The 19,167-nt window shown below is 28.9% G+C and overlaps 1 protein-coding gene across 2 annotated transcripts; it reads left to right on the plus strand.

Annotated features, from left to right (window-relative positions):
* The first annotated feature begins 13,270 nt into the window (after positions 1-13,270).
* LOC139427030 (uncharacterized) lies at positions 13,271-18,863 on the plus strand. 2 transcript variants are annotated; one of them, XM_071187362.1, is made up of 2 exons: positions 13,271-14,880; positions 17,987-18,863. In XM_071187362.1, the coding sequence occupies exons 1-2, from the start codon at positions 13,329-13,331 to the stop codon at positions 18,511-18,513; spliced, it is 2,079 nt and encodes a 692-aa protein (XP_071043463.1). In that variant the 5' UTR covers positions 13,271-13,328; the 3' UTR covers positions 18,514-18,863. The 2 variants fall into 2 exon arrangements, with proteins under 2 accessions (XP_071043463.1, XP_071043468.1); XM_071187367.1 differs by having other exon boundaries at positions 13,271-14,685.
* Positions 18,864-19,167: the final 304 nt, after the last annotated feature.

The raw sequence follows: 19,167 nt of genomic DNA on the forward strand, positions 1-19,167 counted from the left end.
AAGAACTAAGGAATACGCATCTAGATTAAAATAAAAATATTTTTTCAGTTTTGTACGTGATCATTTTTTAGCGTTTAACATTGTATATTTTTTAATATTTAATATTTAGATGTAACCTATTTATGCTACTAAAAAATATCAAAATTGAGTAGCATGTGTGAAATAATGTAAGAGGTAGATTATAGTTTTATGAATAAAAATTTTTACTTAAATGAAGTTTTTAGCTTGAAATGAAAAAAGAATTGTGCAAGTAATTAACTCCACCACGACTTTTTCAAACAAGTTAAACTTTTAAATAGAATATAATTTTTTTTAATCAACTGGAAAAATAATAGTTTTAATTTCACAAAAAATATAAAAACTAAAAAGTGAAAGCCTTTCACTTTTTTTCTTCCTTATTTACCTATTATGATATAGTCATTAAAATTTACTTAAAGGGTTTTAGGTAAAATTTTAATTTTTGTAATGTTTGAGACTTTTTTAATTTAAAAAATGCACTTTTTATGAAGATTAGTGAGTCGATAAAAATTTGTGATTACGTATTACTTTCAGTGACAATACATTCCTTTTAATGTCTGAATTTGAAAAAGAAAAAAACATCTGGAGCTTATGTATCTATGAAAGTTAATTATTTTTTTTTAGTAAAATCATTTAGTTTTTTTTGGTAATATTTTTAAAACTCTTTTGCTATTTTTTAATTAAAAGTACTTATCTTTTACTCAGAATTTCTTTTGTTTTAAATCCTGAAGCTATCTACGACGGAAAAAGTTCAAATTTTTCTTTTTGTAATGTAATTTTTATTAAGGAGAAATTTTTCATTACAGATTTAAAAGAAACTAAATAATAAAATCACATTTATAACTTAATACAATAAAATAACACCGAATTTTTACGTAGTAATCTATAACTTTAAGGGTTTGATCATTAAAAAATTAAACTAGTTTTAATGGAAATGACTGAAAATTATTTTTTTCAAACCGATATTATATTTAATTTAGTAGTAGACAATCTTATTATATTATATTTTTTTGGAATTCTTCATACAATTGAAGAATAAAAAATGCGCACACTAACTGTCGCAAGTTAATATTTAAACAAAAAAATTAAAAATGCAATCAAATTATGACGAACTATTTCCAAGGAAGGCAGAACTGTAAACATCGAACCTTTTTCGTTGATAAGATTTTAGTTTCTTCCACCGAAAGGAAATAAAAGGTGATTAAAATAAGCACCTCCAAATTCCATTAAGAAATCAAATATGTTACGACCTTTACTTCTCATCATCGGATTTTGATTTGCATTTCTGACTCCAATAAAAAGGTTAGCAGCAGTGTGGTCCCATTAAGTCGTTCAGATGCCCGAAAGTTTGTCTAATGAAAGTTCATTTTACTTTTTGCTTATTTCTCCATATCTCGAGAACTTTTTAAGCGAATTGAAAAATTTCTGCCCACAATTATCCGAAGACAGTTCCATGCAAAATGTAAATTTAAATAAATATTTTTTTAATTGTTATATTTGATAACATTCGAAAAAAAGTGAATTGCAAGTTATAAAATTTTTACATAATTTAAAAAATGCAATTTTACATGCCGAAATCAAAACTTGTACGAAATCGGTCGAATAGTTCCTGAGAAATCGAATTGAAAAATATCACTTCATTAAAATTCCATTTCTCAAAAACTATTCGACCTACTTCGCACAAATTCTGTATCATTTTCCACTCTGTACATGCAACTAGTGTAAGTCATTAGGTATTGATCAAATATGCGAAACCTAACTGATTCATCTCAAAATATGTAAATATTGAGAAATCTGTATTCTAATATGGGGCAGTTCAAAAATAAATTAATTATAAGATGCCAAAATTTTTAACATCTTATTTATTTATAATATAAACATTTTATTACAAAAAAGAACATATAAAGCATATCAAAGTATTCACCTGCATTTGATTATTATAATATCCTTAAATGACAAATTAAAAAATACGCATATCAAACTGTCATCGTTAGCCACCATTGCTCCAAGTATTAGTACATAAGATCAGCTAAAAATTGTCTGAATAATGTAATTATGAATTAGTTCTGCCCAATGTCAATCATAAAAATCTGTATATGAGAAGCGATCAATTTGTTTAATATTGAATTTTAAGAAATCAAATTTTAAGTTTTAAATTTATGAAATTCGTTGTCAATCGTATTTATAAACAAAAACAAAAGATTTTTCGCAAATTATAATTTTCTTTCAGTGTTCCGTTGACGTATATTAGTCATAAGTCTTTCTCCATCATTCTGTCAGCATTCAACTAGTGATGGATGAATCCATTATCGCATCGCAGAAATGCTGACACTGTGAAAAGAATCCATTAACTTTGTGCTTCTTTCATAAAGGAGAGGAAATGCACGCACCTCCATAATTACTGTGCTGCTGCCCTGTAGACGACTATGGAAGAGAAGGTCATTTACTTTAACTTCAATTTCTGTAGCAACTCAGAGGGAAATTCCGCGGTTGCAGTTCTCGAAAATTATATTTTGATTCTCTTTAACTACTCTAGTCTATTTACCAAATGGGTAATACGTAACACAGGTTATTTCTGTTATGTGATGGTTAATGCAAATAATTTCTTCTTCTCTCTAAAATGGTATTGTTGCTCGTGGGAATTTTTACATTCTTTTTTACGAAATATCTTTCATTTTGATTCGCTAATTTTGATTCCACTTCGGCTTTTGCTAAAATGATAACGAACTCTGGTTTTCATTAAATGTTTAATGTAAGCAAAATATAATTATATCATTTTTTCCTTGTGGCAAAGACTCTCAGAAATTTCCTAAATTTCCAAAGAAGACTTTGTTGAACCATTTTCCAAACCAAGTCATTTTTGGTTTCGAATATGCGCCTGAGTTTACCATCAGAAATATTAGAAAACCATTTATTCGTTCTGTAGAATATAACAAGAGACTGTTTATGAAATTATAATTTAAAAAATAGTCTCTTGTTATGCGACGAAATATCTCAGACCTAAATAAGTAGTTTAATAAGAAAATTCGCAAAAAAGTCCCGAAATTCTTACGTAATTTAACAGAGAAAATAACGCCTAATGTATTTCTTAAGAAAACTGGGTTTGGTGACACTGTTGCAGACTTGGCGATAATCTTGGCGACTTCGCGATACTTTGCTAATATTTACTGAGTTTTACGAGAATTGTCGGGAATCATGTCGAAATTCCGAAGTTTCCTCGCCAAACCTATATAAATAGAAGTGTGCTTCGTCAGAGAAAATAGAGTATTAGTTGACTTATGACTGCGATAGTGCTCTTACTTGAGAGTTCATGAGCAGTCTGATGTTTCAAAGCCTATGATTTGTTGTGCACTAGACTGTTATTTGAGCTGTAATTGATAAATTGTAAAATAAAGCTAGAAATAGCTGTATTCTCAAGACAATATTGCTAATAATTTTTTGGAGTTTTAAGGAATGTTTTATGTATTCCCTATCGAAACGAACCCCTGTGCTCAGTGCAGTACGTTTCAGAGCTCAAAATCTGATACATATTGCTAAGAAATATGCAGCCCGGTCATACGTGGTGATAATTGAAAAACTGCAAGTCATAGAAAAACGAAAAGCTCAACAGAGCATACGGTGAACCAGATTTTTTATCTCTTTTAAACGGAAATAAAATATCACATGCCAAGTAAAATTTTCGCCAGCATTTTCTTATAAAGTTAAGTCATGGATTTAAGAAGCAGTAATCTAAATGAACTAAATATTAAATAAATTTGTAGAATTATTTTCTATATATTCAAATTTAATAATTTTTTTTCAGGTATCTTTCCGCACTATTTTACAAGCATTTTTTTGCCACACAAATATACATACAAAAACATGGAAATTTATATTAGGATGCTACTTTTTTAAAATAGGGTAAAGATTTACATTATAGTTCAGGTTAGAATTAAAAATAAATTAGTTTAAAATTTTTTATTTCAGTTATTTTGATTGTTTTTAGAAATTTCAAAAACCTTGAAAACAAGTATAGCTGAGACATTTGCTAGATAAAATCTGTTTTGTTTTCGAAATACGTCTGAGTTTTCCACTATAGATGTTAAAAGGATCTTTCATTCTTTCTTCGAAATATGTAAGTACGTTACAGAATTCAAAATCTGATATGTTTTTCTAAAAAATGGATCCCCAAATGGAGATTGTGGAAAAAAATGTTAGACGAAGAAATGCGAAAGTTTAATAAAGCTTACTAAAAAAAAATCGAATTTGTTTTCTATTTTTTTAAAGAAAATATTCATAAAGTAATATTTACTTTGAAATATTTAATTTTGGATTAAAAAAATTATTACATGAAAAAATGAGCATAAAAATTTTAAAGTGCTAAAAACATCTTTCATCTTTTTTCTTGTTTTGTCTGTTTTTATGCTAAATTGAATTAGTATTTCAAATTATTTTCTGCTTATTTAAATAAATTTATTTATTTTTAGATAGATTTCCCGCAATATAATACAAGCTTCGTTTTTAAACTTCACTAGTATAAAGACAAAACTAAAAAATATAAATTAGGTTATTTTATTCTTCAAAAAAGTTAAAAAATTTATATAAACTTTGAAATAGTTTAAGTCAGAATTTAAAAATATATTCATTCTGCATTTTTCATCTCAGCTATTTTGACAGATCTCAGAAACTTCATAAACTTCGAAAAAAAATATTGCTGAGATATTTTCCATACCAAATCTGTTTTGTTTTTGGAGTACGCCTGAGTTTGCTGTCACAGATATTAGAAAAATCTTTCATTCTTTCCTTAAAATATGTAAGCATGTTCCAAAAGCTCAAAGTCTGATATGTTTTTCTAAGAAATGGATCCCCCAGACATACATGAAGATTATTGAAAAAATGTCAGACGAAAAGAAACGAAAGTTCAACAGAGCTTACGATGAATCCGATTTGTTTTCTCTCCTCTCTCTCCCTCTCTCTCTTTTAAAGGAAATCAAAATTCACTGATCAAGTAAAATTTTCTTTAATATTTTATTTTTGACAATAAATCTAAAGTATGGAAAAATGGTTAGAAAATTCGAAATGTCTTGAAAACATAGTACGCTTTTTTGTACTGAATCAAATGATTTTCATTTTATCTTTCAGTACTCATTTTTTCTTTATCACCCTAAGATTGCGAAATCTAAAATTTTAGATTTAAAGATATCTGAATTTGATTAATGAAATCTAAATCGTTTTATTTAACTCGCTAGTTAATTTTTTCTAATCTTTTTGTTTCATTTTATACTTTAAAATTTGTTTCATAAGACTCAGTTATCAAATTTTAGTTCCTAAAAAATTTTTTGAAAAATTTTTAAAAGCTAATTAAAGCTACTATAGCTTTGGAAAATTTTTTTTAAATACTTCTAAATACTTATCAACTTTTTTGCACTGAATTTCCATTGAATTCAAAATTTTAAAATTTTTTTTTTATCCTAATAAGTTAAATTAAAAAAAAAAAAAACTTTAGTTTCATAAAAAATATTTAAAATGTTGGCCTTATCAAAAATTGTATGCGTTTGGAGTGATACAAAATCCCTATTTCTAATTCACATATTGATATCCATTCAAAATAACTAAATAAACTCTAAGGTTTCAAAAAAGTTTAAAAATATGTCAACTCTCACATTTTCAAATTAATTTTTGATTTCGAAGCACGATGTAACTTTTGAAAAGGTGCTTACCAAAGGATAAATTTTTTATTAATTTCGAAGGATAAATTGAGGAATAGAAGGCTACCATTTCTAACAATGGTTTCAATTCTTACAAATAATCTGATGGAACATATTTACTGTATTCGGCGGTATTCTTTGAAAAAACAAGGCAGTCAATCAATATTGATTTGGCAAGTATGGTCAGCGGTTTTATAAATTTTTAACCGTGGAGGGTTTTCATGGTTTTCCTTGCCATGAAACGCAAATGCGGATTAGTTCCATCAAAAAGTCCTCCCTCCACGAAAGTCAATTTATCCTAATACTTAATCCAAGAGTTCTCTTGTCTTCTGGATTGGGTTGAGAACTGCAAGGCTAAGGAGTTGAACATTAGTAGTCGTAAACCCAAAAAATTGGGTCGACTATTCAACGACGGTTATAAAATAAAATAAAATGAAATCATTTTCTTCAGATAAAATAATACTACTACAATTTTGAAATCAGCATTTTTTGAAAGATTTATTAGCATTATATAATTTTCTGTTTCTAGGTTATTGATAAATATTCTTGTTTTTGCCTAATTAACATCCAAATAATTTTAGCATCATCCAAATTTTTGAACTGAAAAAAAATTACATTTGAAAAACATTTAACAATAGACAAATGTGAAAGAGTTAAACAAATTATTCAAAGCAACAAATAGCATACTTTTATTGTCTAACAGTTTTGAGAAATAAATAAATCAAAGTTCTAAGAATTATCAAGCACTATGAATCCAATTAAGCGACCCATTTATTTTCAAAACTTTATGAAACGTATTACGCTCTATAAAAGGTTTAAAAATTTGTTAAGTACTTGCAATAATAATAATAATAAAACTTCAAGAAAGTGTAAATTAAAGTTCAAATTATAATTCCTCTTAAAAGTAAGGGGAGATGGGGTAATACTGTCTAGCAAAGATTCGAAGAACTGTTGGAGTTAACTGGTCGACCTAGAAACTCACTGATTAAATGAATATATCTATTGTTTCGTTGTCTCAATTATATCAGTCATGAGAAGCCATTAAAGTACTACTTTTTTGATAATAATATTTTTCCAGAAAGAGTCAACCTATCCGGTCTTATCTCCACAAGTGAGGTAATGCCAGAGACACGTGTTAACTCTATGGAAAATTCGAAACTATTTAAATTTCAGTGAAAAGTAGCAGACTCAGTTTCAAATAATTTCAGAAGTCATGAAGGTTCAGTTAAAGAGACGCATTCCTCCATTTATTATTTCAGGGGTGACAAATTAAAGAATTATCATCTTTTCAGGGAACTTAAAGGCTTTTTTTAAATTTTTTATTTATCTTTTCCTTTAATCTATGCGGTTAATTTATATTAGTATTTTTTAACATAAACTTTTAACTAGTTACTATTTAAGAGTAACGTTTCCATGTATGGGGATTAACAAAGATTATCTTTTCAAAATGATATCAGTATTGTAGGCGAAGCTCTGGAAACGATGAGTGTAGTGCCCGAAAAAATGGACCTATCTGAATCACTTTTGAACTAATGATCGGATCTTCACGTTCTAGGACTCATTCTTAATGGTTCGAGGGGGTGAATGCAAATGTGTTGATTAATAAGTGCAAAAGATATTTTAAGTTACAAATTTAAGAAACAAAAACGTACTTCCTCTGAATACTCATACCTTTTTTTTTCAACGGATTCGGATTTCTGTCTCCCAAAATATGGAGGGTAGCCGCAATAAGGGAAATATGGTCCCCAGAGTTTGTTCAGAGAAGCGATCCAGGATTTGGACCCCTTAATGTTAATTTTACTTCTTACGTATTTCGCTTTATCTCAAGAACTTTTGAAAATAATTTTTAGCACGCAAACAATAATTTTTAGTTCATATTTATTATTTTTGATTATTATATTAGGTAATAGTTTTAAAAAAATTGATTTATAAGGTATAAATTTTTTGTAGCATTTTAAAGAACATAATTTTACATGGCAAAAGACAAAATTTTAGCTAAATTGATTGACTAGTTCCTGAGAAATTTAATTTTATAAAAGTCAGATATTTAAAATTCGATTTCTCAAGAACTACTTGACCGAAGAATTACTTTTGCTCAAATTTTGTATTTTGCCATGAAAAATTATACTCTTTAAATTGAAGCAAAAATTCGTATACCTTACAATTAAATATTTTCGGTTATGAATTAGTGCTTACTAAAACTTATTTTTTGCATGGAATTGTCTTTGGATAAACGAATTGTCGAATAACGAATATAATTAGTGTGGAATTTTTTTCATTTATCTTCAAACGTTCTTAAGATATAGCGAAAGATGCGAAAAGTAAAATTAGCATTAAGGGGTCCAAACTTTGGAGTGCTTTTCTGACCAAACTGCCCTTACATTTTGGATGTCAGAAATCCAAACCCGCCTAAAAATGGTATGTTTATTCCAAGAACGTACGTTTACGGTCTGATTTTGTAACTTAAAATATCATTAAAAACAAGTAATTTTATGTGAAATGAAATATTTTTAAAGCAAATTTTCAATTGCAATACACAGTATTTTCCATTCGGAATGTATATTTTATCATTACTTTTCATGAAAACTCGTATAAGGTATGAATGAATTGAAAATTCGTACTAATTTAGGATCGAAATTGAGGTTCTGATGTACGCATTTTAAGCCAAATTGTTGATCCAGATACAATAAGAACGTTCTCCTAAGTTTAAGAAAATTACAAATTCAATATATTTTTTTAAATTGCAATTGTTTTGTAATAATTTTTCACAGTTAATCTAGTGTTTCCTATTTATTATATATAAATATTGATGAAAAATTATTATTAAATAAAGTAGAATTTTGCCCAATCTCTGTTTTCTATTCTATGTTTATAAAGCCTATATAAAAGTTTAAAAATTATTGAAAATTCACAATGAATAAAAATATTATTTTTCCGTTAAGTGTCTTAATAACCGTATACAAGACAACATATTATTCATATTACAGGCTTATAAGTTATTATAAAATTGTCCTAATTTACAAAATTATTTCAAAAGTTCAAAATTGTCCTAATTTACTCCAGTTTTTAAGAATCTGTTGCATGCTGAAAAAATATGTTTTAAAATAAACACTACAATTATATAGACACAATTCCATGGTTTCTTTCTTTGAATTTAAAACATCTATTTTTAAATTCAAAGAAATTTATATAAATACTTAATTTTAAATATACTTTACTTAATAGTGAAAAATCCTAAATTAGTTAGGCCATTTTTATGCAGCAGATCTAAAAAATCCAAGTTACACCTTACTTTGCATGAATCTCTCTGAATATAATAAATCCAGAACCAGGTTAAATTTGACTTTCAAATCAGGTAAAAATGAAAAAGAAATTGAAAGGTTACGTTTTGACTTTAGAAAATAAATTTTTATAATATCTGTCAAAACTTTCTGTTATTGCCATTTACGCTAAAGTGTGTCATACCAGAGGGGAATAAAATAGTTTTAGATATAATGAATAAATTTCCATGAAAGCTATTTCTGAAATTTGACAGAAAAGAAATACAAAAGAAAAAAAATCTTTCTGTATTCTTTCAGTAGAAAATTGTTTTTTCTTCTGTAAATTTGAACGAACAATTTTTCTTATTTCCGTTTTTTAAAAAATTAAAAATATAAATTGAACGTAATTTTTTTCCTCTTTTAATTTTTGTTTGGACTTTTTGATGGTTAAAAATATGACTAGCCCTTGATTCCCACATTGGATCTGAATGAGACTGGATCATTCCATTTATTTCAAAGGTGGGGAAAGTAGAATTTACTGCTCATGCGTCGGAATTTACTTTCATACGTAGTATTTTCAATAATATGTATGGCAAGTATTGTTTGACTTAAAATAGAGGTGTGGTATTTTTCGTAGTATTTTTTAAAAGTGTTGTACTTATGCTTTTTTTTTTTTAAATCGATTTTTATATCTGTTAACGACAAAGTATGATATCCGGCATTATATATAATGCCTAAAACTAGCCGGCAAAGTATGAAATGATTTATATTTCACACATTGCCTAGGCATTATTTATAATGTCAGATGTTATTTAGGCAAAGTATGAAATAAACGTCCTGATGAGGTTATTATGTGAATGATGTGCATGTTACTGTGAATGACCGAAATCGGTGGTTGTTGACTTTCACCGGTGAATGTTGACAATCACATAGTAGCTTTGGTGACTGCCCGAAATATTTATTACATTCGATNAACATCAGTGTAGGGTATACCGGGCAAATGTATACCGGGCAGTGGCCCTTGACCTTAAAAGAAACATCAGTGTAGGGTATACCGGGCAGTGGCCCTTGACCTTAAAAAAACATCAGTGTAGGGTATACCGGGCAGTGGCCCTTGACCTTAAAAGAAACAGTGTAGGGTATACCGGGCAAATGTATACCAGGCAGGGCAATTCTATACTATGATTAATCTTTCTAGTTCTTACTTAGATTTTCTTACCTCAACTTCATAAAAATACATAAAGAGATATTAAAAAAATATTTCAGACACTATCTGAAATCAGTTACGATTTTAAAAAAATGTAATCAGAGTGTAAAAAATATTATATTTGAAAACATTATTAGAAATGTATAAGTTAATTAGAGGCTATTAGAAATGTATAAGTTAATGTATATATAAATCCAAATAGGTAAATGGCCCCATAGTTTTAATTTTAAAAATCTGTGTGCAGAAAGAATAGGAGCTATGTGTCTTCAAAGAAAATATTGCAATCGGATTCACTGTATAGTTCCTGCGCCGAAATGATGCGCAGTAAATTCTACTTTCCCCACCTTAGAAATAAATGGAATGATCCAGTCTCATTCAGATCCAATGTGAGAATTAAGGGCTACTAAAAATATGTTTGATCTCGGACCTTCTTTTTGTCAGCTGAAACATATTTGAATCACTTGCTTAAATGAACTAGATTGGTAACGAAATGCACAGATCAATTTGAAATAAATCGGCATAAATTGAAATTGCATATACTGACCCAATTAAAATAAAAAATTAAAAAAAAAATTTAAAAAAAGGAAAAAAATTGTGATACTTTATTACGATCACTGGTTACCCATCGGTCAAACGCTTTTATTTTCTGGTTTGACTCCGATAAACGCCACAACGTTGCAAAAACTGTCTCAATAGATGTTTGTCGTCGGATTGGTTTTTAAATTCTGCCTATATACGTGTTCCAAAACGTCGCAAAATACTTTTCTTTCTTCAGTTTTCATATTTATAATAAAATCCCCGTCAAGACAGTACTTATAACTTAATAATAAAAATAATATAAAATACTTTAAATTATTATTATGTAAGTACATTAAGAATGACTGCTGGTGAAAATAAAAAGAAAAAGAGAATTCTAAAGAAAATATCAAATAGCAGCTGTTGCCATAGCAACGCATGCAATGACGTCCCATGCACACTGTTTACTTCAACTCTTGAACACAGTTGAAAAGCGTCATGACGTACCAATAAGGTGCGCACGCCATCAAATCAACACAATAGCCATTTTGAAATGTGTAAAAAATCTACATAAAATTTTTTTTCCTAAATAGAAATGATTAATATTCTGAAAAAAAAATCATTCAAAAATAGTCCGAGTAAAATTAGTATAATTTGTTTAGTCTCAGAATAAGCATTTGCTTAAAGTTCTGATATAATATTATGATCTTATATGATATGATCATAATATTATATCAGAATGCTTAAAGCTCTGATATGATATTGCTTAAAACTAGAGTAAAAAAAAATATAGAGATGCACAAGCCTAAAGCTAAAATAGTATAGCACTTAACTAGACTCAGTCAATCAATCGCCATTATATTGTGGTTGTTAACGTTGTGGTAACCAGTTTTTTTTACTATTTTACTTTGAAATTAATCTTTCAAACGACGTTATATATTATTTGCTAATACTTTTTTTTATATAATATTGAATTATATATATAATGTGCTATTATATAATATTGAATAAAATATTTTATTTGATTGTACGCATACACAAACTTTTTTAAAACGTACACGCATTTTTTTTTTAATTTTTAAGACTTATTTTGTATAGCGATGTCTTACAATGTTAAAGTATTAATCTTAGTAACTAACGTCAAAATTGCAGGGATATTAAGTTAGAATAATATTTTTTTAAAGAAAAATATTTCTTCATCCATGCATTTAAAAAGAAACATTACTCTAATGATCATTCATTATTTAAATATCAATTTAAATAGTATATTCCATGGCATACTCCATAGGAAATAAACTAAGTGGTAGAAGTATGATAGCAGTAGCAGTATGATAAGAGTAATCTTTTTATATATTTAAATAACTTTTTCTTTAAATTTACTCCGACAATAGTTTTAACTTTATAGACCAATACTAATTCTATATCATACTGCTTAAATCAAAACTTAATTGAATTTTTAAAATAGGCGAAACGTAATTTATATTAGAAGAATATACTAAAATGAGTCGACAACTTAAGTATTAAAAATACATCAGACGCATGTTTCCCTACCCAAGTGTTGATAATAACACATCGTTTTGTGCAAGTAGATGAATGGTGCTTTTTCTTAGTATAAACAGACATATACTTCTTAATTACAAGCATATATTTGTATACAATGTGTTCATAGAAAAAATATAGTGCGCTTTCCATTAAAAAAAAAAATAATCGCCGTGTATATAAGTTCTTTCAAATTCTTTTATAATTATTACCGCTTGAGCAAGTCAATTTAAATATAATTTGTTTTAAGTTACAAAAGGAAATAAAACATTTTTTTTTTTAAAAATTGGTTTCATAAATTCTATTTGCCAAATAAATCTCGGATGATGAAGAACAAAAGATTTGAGAACATATGTGTACAAAAAAAAGAAAATTTAAAAATGAAAAAGCAAGTAACAGCAAGTAAGGCAAAAAAATTAACTGTTTAATTTTTTTCTTCTTGTAATTGGGCACTTGCAACTCAAGAAGAAGACGATCACTGATACACAGATACGTGACCTATGACTCCAACTCCAGCTGATCGTTTAAAACAAGATGTCGGGTCAAAGTATTTCCACTTAAGTTAGAAGGTTAATTGAATATAACGCTGTATCGCACATAGCATTTGTTAAAATATAATTATTTCTCGTCTAAGTCATTTACTTAACTTAGGTTTATCATTTGTTTATATATATTTTATTGTAACCGTGGTATATTTTAGTACTTGGCAATCGATATTTGATGGGCTCGGCTTACTTGAAATATAATGGAAAGAATGATTGCTAACATAAGCAAATGCCAGGCCTCAACAACCAATCAGGAACGAGAATACATCTTTCAAAGACATCCTATTATTCAAGAAAATTTTTATTGATATTTACCAAGAACACGTGTGAATTTTTTGTGATATTTTTTTCTTGTGATACTTAAACTGTATATTTGTAAATCTATGGGAATGAAAATTAAAAAAAAATACTCCAACTTCAAATTTCAAAATAAACAATAATACTCTACTGAAATCAAATGAAAAAAAATATTTCTGTAAAAGGCATGGATTATCTGAATCAAGCTCCCTATTTTCGGCGAATACATCCAAATAGATTGCGTCGCTTTCGAAAATGGATGGCTAGTAAAAGAAAGTCTCCATTTGAAAGACACGTAGATAAAGAGAATTTAATTTTATTACAAATAAGAAACACTCTAATAAATATTAAGCATAAACTACCTACTATAGTTTCTATGAATCAATTAAAAACTTTACCAATGAAGATGAAACCAAAGAATTTAGAGATGGTTACCATGCCTTCTCAAAATGAAACAGGAGTTTTAGAAAAGAAAAGGGAGATTAATTCAACTACAGATTGGTCTGATATTTTATCTGAAAAAAAGAATAGGTATTTAACTGCTGTTACGGATACGTCGTCAAATACGCGCAGAGAAACTGAGCAAACTTATTATGAAACTTTATCTTCTGCCATTATGAAAACTGACGATGTCGAGTCCACTTCATTATCCAGTGACGCAGTTTTGAATCGAACTGAAGAAAAACTTTCCTTTTTAGCTTTTACAGATTCATCTCCAAGTATGCCAATTACATCTGAAAAAATACTATCTGAAACATTTTCAGTTTTCGTGACACAAAGTGGAAATGAATCTTCTATAGATGTTAATGAATTGAATACTATATCTGAAATGAAACCATCTCCTTTAGTGATTACTAATTCATATCAAAATCTTCCGAGCCCAACTGTTCAAATGTCTTCAGAAATAATATCTTCAACTATGAAAGTTACTAACGAAGTTGAATATTTCACTGAATCTAATGTCGCAGTTTTGAATACTATTTCTATAGAAGAAAGTTCACCAAATTTCTCGCCAAGTGCGATTAGTTCACTTGAACCACTGTTTTCTGGAACACCATCTCCAGAAACTGTAACCGAAAAAGAAGTTAGCAATGAGTTTGATGTAACATTGGAAAATATTGACGAAAAAACGGAAGAATTTATTAAAACAGAATTCTCTTCACAATCTACTGAGATTTATGAGCCAATAAGGACTACAAGAAGTGAAGTAGTCGATACGCCATCAGACGAGGATGATTATGACGATTCTGATAATTCTGAAATTAAGAAGCGAGATTTAATCGGAAAGTTGGAATATGCATGGCAAGATAAGGCTTATATCTTAGTGCGGTCGAACAATTCAGATCAAGCGTTAAATCAATTGCGTCAGTCTATAAAGAAAAAACAACAAATGGTAGTGAGGAACTATAAAGTGAGATCCAGATCACAAAGTTTTGTTAATGAAGATCTACATTTTAACGAACAGCTCTTAAAAACACACAGAAATGGAAAAGATAATAAAACAGGAGTAAGCGAGGGGTTTGACAGCAAACTATATCTTACTGTTTTGCCCTCGAGTCCTACAACAAGAGAAGGGATTAAAAATGACACACAACCTATATCTTCAGGTATTACGGGTAAAGAAGCTATTTTTGGAATTCTGGTTGCAGCTATTATCATGTTTCTTGTTATAGGTTTATGTTTGAAACGTAAAGAGAAACAAAAGGAGATAAATAATAATATTCATACACCAAAAGATAAAACGGAAGAGTGTAAAACGCTGAGAGATTATGATTTAATAGTGGAATCAACATATGATAGAGTGCCCGATGGTAATTATTTAAATATCTCTTTTTCAGGTATTTGAGAATTGAACATAATGATTTTTGTTGGCGAATAACAAATACGTTTCACAACTTCGCCAAAATTATTCAAACAGAAAAACGATCTCAATGTTTAACTAATTAACAATAATTAAAGTTTATAGATGTTTAGAAAGTTGTTAGAAGTTTTTTATTCAATGATGAGAAGAAAAAATTCTTAAAAATAGTGGCAAAAGGAAATAATAATAATCATAACAGTACCACTATGTGATATGATTTACACTCGTATAGATACCATTATATAATCTGTATGCAAATTTAAAAATATAAACATATTTCATATGTATTATTTTTAATGGATGAAATTAGAATTTTTCTTAAATGAAGTAAAAACATTATGCATATTTAGGGTTTGCAAATTATTATCTATGTTGGAAAAACAAAAATGTGAAAAAATTCTGACTAATCATTATTAAGATATGGAAGAGCCCATTCGGGATTAAAATTATTATTAGGGAGATGATATTTCTTATAGCTTTGCATCAGCTTTGAGCAGCCCTATTTATTTTTCTTATATATCTATATATATATATATACTATTGATGATCAACCCCACAGCCTTGTAATTTTGAATCCAATCCAGAAGACAATGGGATTCCTGTGTCAATTACTGGGAGAAATTTGCCCTCTTGGAGGACTTTTTGACGGAACTCATCCATATTTGCGTTACATGGTGAGGAAACACATAAAAACCTACCACTGTTAGCCTGATGGCCCTGAGATTCAAACCAATGATCCGTCTACCATTGAGGATATTTTACGTCGACACTGTAATCAATGCGAGCCGGATGTGAAATTCGTATCGACCTGCCATTGCTGGGATTCGAACACGGTTCCCCTCATTGGAAGGCGAACGCTCTATCACCTAAGTCTTTACGGCTCATCAGCCATAGTTTGATTAAATGCGCAAATATTAATTGAAGTGCTCAAAAACTGGACTCGCCTTTCCAGAATCTCACTCTAAACACCATATAAAATTTTTCAGTCGAATATCGTAGAATACGCGCTCTGCAAATTTAATCATTCTCATTACGAGCAGTCACTTCAGCTGCGATCGATAACTGCAAGTGAATAAAAAACTCGTGGGTCGTTATATTGTTCAGATGTGTGCTGGCTTCCATAAATGAAAAAGGGACAGGCAGCATTATATTATTATGTACCTCAAGACACTTTAAGTCCAATCCATTGGATGTTAGGATAGTTGTGGATATATAATGTAAGAACGAGGCGTATGCCTTTTTCAAATTTTCATTTCTAAATTCTATAAATAAATTTCAGTTCCAAAATTGCAGTTTCACAGTTTGTAACAGAGTTTCACAGTTTGTACAAATTTGTAACAGAGGACAACAAACTCTTAAACAACTTTTGATATAATGATCAGATTGTCACGTACTAGGACTCAATCCTAATGGTTCAAGGGTAGTGACCTGAAATATTGTAATTAGTTAGTATATGCGATTTTTTGTTCCTTATAAATAGAGAGGGCATCACTTTCTTTTCATTGTTCAGGAATTTTGCTTGTTTCAAGTCTTTTTAAAGAGGTCAGCACTGTTATTTTTTATTTTCACTTTAATATTTAATAATTTAGGTTTTTCTAACTGTAACTTCCTCTTTGTGTTTTCCATATGTAGACGCTTTTATCTTAGTTTTTTTCTTAGTGTATATTTGACTTGTATCATTCATTGTGTTTCACTTTATTTTTGCTTTATTTTTTTGAGGTTTCTTATTATTGTCTTATTTTATTTTCTATTGCAATGTCGACTTTTGGTTTTACCGCCGACGACAAAAAGGTTCCAGCATGTTGTCAAGGCGGTGTGTCACCTGATGAAGTGCCATTTTTGCTAACATGCGTATCCTTAGATTTCATTTTTCTTGTTCTTAAATTCTCAGATTTTTATCTGTATTGTTTAGTATATGTGATATTTTATATTACGAAATCAGATACAAAACGTACTTTTTCTGAATAAGCATACTCTTTCCCCCTTGGATTTGACGTGATTTCTGATCCTCAAAATAAAAGAGGTATCCTCAATCTGAGAAATATGGTTACTTTAGTTTAGTCAGAGGAGAATAGTTCAAAAATTAGGATACTTAATGTTAATTGCGTATTTCTCAATTCGCTATGCGTTTTGAGTATTTCGCTATTTTTCTGGAAATTTTACTTGAATTGAAAAAAAAATTGGCGCAATTATAAAATTCGTGTTCCAAAGATGATTCTGCACAAAGATATTTTAAGAATTATTTACTATTTCTTTTATTTTATTTAATAATAGTCGAAAAAACGTTGAATTGGAAGGTATATATATTGGTCTCATCACTTTAGTACTAGAAAGACAAAAACTTGGTATATTGCCAAAAAGCAATCAAAATGACTGGATTGTGAAAGTATTACTAACGTGTAAAAAAGTTTGTTTAAAATTTATTTGTCATAAATTTTGATATTATGTATAGTTATACAACAAGTTATTTGCAAATATTAACAATAAAAAAGTTATATGTTGTACAAAAGTCACAAAATTCTGAGAAATTGTGTCATTATATGTATATCATTGTTTTTCTAATTGAAATTAAAAATCAGTCAAAAGGACTTCCTTGGGCAATCTAGTGTTAAAGAATGTAATTTCAATGACAAAATTCGAAAGTCGACTAGATCTGAGAAATCCATCCTTTTTTTTAAAAAAAAAGTTACATATTCGAAAGTTAGATATGGTAGGATACGCAGTAAGTAAAATTAACTTTAAGGGATCCAAACGTTGAACGGCCTTGTTGACCAGACTATTGGGACTATAAATCACAGATAGAGCCAATATATTTTGAGAGTCAGAAATCTAAATCCGTTGAAATAAAAGCTATGTTTATTTTTAAAAAATGTGCTCTTGTGTATGATTTTGTCTCATAAAATATCACCTGCTCTAACAGATTACCATATTTTAGGTCACCATCTCGAACTATAGGGCGAGGCTTACATGTGATTAAATCAAATTTTATTCAGTTAAATTCATTTTTATTCTGCCCTGTACATACGCTTTCTGAATTTACATGGTTTCTCCTACAGATTGCTTTCTACCTTTTGAAGAAGATTTTTTTGCCACTTCGTCAAGCTTCAAAGAGACTAACCTCAGAAACCTATTAAAGCATTCCAACTTAGAAGTTACAGAACCTTATGAAGAAGAATATTCAGGGCTCAAAACAAAGCTTTCTGATGATGACTTAACTAGTTCAGATGATTCCACGAACCCGAAAATTAAAAAATTTAAAACGCAATTATCAAATCTGCCATCTATGCAGCAAGTAGAGATAGAGAAGTCAGAATGCGAACTTATAAATATTGAAGATCCAGACCTTGCACCTTCGAACATTTTTGAGGACAGTCTCAAAGATTTGTCTGAAGTACTCCTGATGGTGGAACGAAAGATAGGAGAAATGAATCGAGAGTTGGTATTGGTAAAAAATCCCGAGAAAAACAGTATGGCGGCAAATGAACCATTACCAGAGACATCAATGAACATATTCCTATTGAAACCAAAAAGGGTTAAGCCTAAGGGAGTAAAATCATTTTCGCAATGTAGGTTTTTCAGATAATGCATAGAACCAAACCAGTTTTACTAAGGCAAGAGAAACTTAATTGAAGTATATTGTAATATATATTTTAGAATGTTTTGTTTTGCTCTGGATTTATTTCGAAGTTTCAAAACATTCGGTTTCGTTAATTAATTTCTTGGTGTTAAATAAAATACAAATAGATTAATTTATGAAATATAGTCAAGAGATGAGTGAAATATAATTTTTAGAACATATGCCTTCAGTTATTTTGAAGGAAAAAAAATTAAACAAAAGCAGCAAAGGAGTTCTGGATCTCTGACTAGTCAGTTGTAATATTTCATTAATTGTATTATATTAATATCATATTAATCTTTTGATGAATAAAGTAATTCTGCAGAAATTTTCTTTTTTCACTTATAAATGCTAAAATTTTCATAGTTATTTCTGATATATTCATCAATTCAGCTCACTTTGAAAAAAGAGAGCACTAAGTAGACTCGCTGCATCAACTGAAAATTGTTTAATACGCAATGCAACAAAATCAATCAGTGTCATAAAAAGTGACTGGCTCCGAAAGTGCGCAAAGATAAATTTAGGTGCTTTGAGGAGTTACGAACAGTGTTCAACCCGGAAAGATGAGTGGTGTTATGATTAAAATGCATGTGACGCTGTATAAAGTGAAAAATGCATTAA

The sequence above is a fragment of the Parasteatoda tepidariorum genome, chromosome 1 (assembly GCF_043381705.1).
Source record: "Parasteatoda tepidariorum isolate YZ-2023 chromosome 1, CAS_Ptep_4.0, whole genome shotgun sequence".
Taxonomy (NCBI): domain Eukaryota; kingdom Metazoa; phylum Arthropoda; class Arachnida; order Araneae; family Theridiidae; genus Parasteatoda; species Parasteatoda tepidariorum.

Bases quoted from the DNA above. Each gene is read 5' to 3' on its own strand.
- LOC139427030 (XM_071187362.1), top strand. From the start codon at position 13,329: ATGGCTAGTAAAAGAAAGTCTCCATTTGAAAGACACGTAGATAAAGAG. The intron at 14,881-17,986 runs GTAATTATTTAA...TTTCTCCTACAG, and splicing joins ATATGATAGAGTGCCCGATG to ATTGCTTTCTACCTTTTGAA.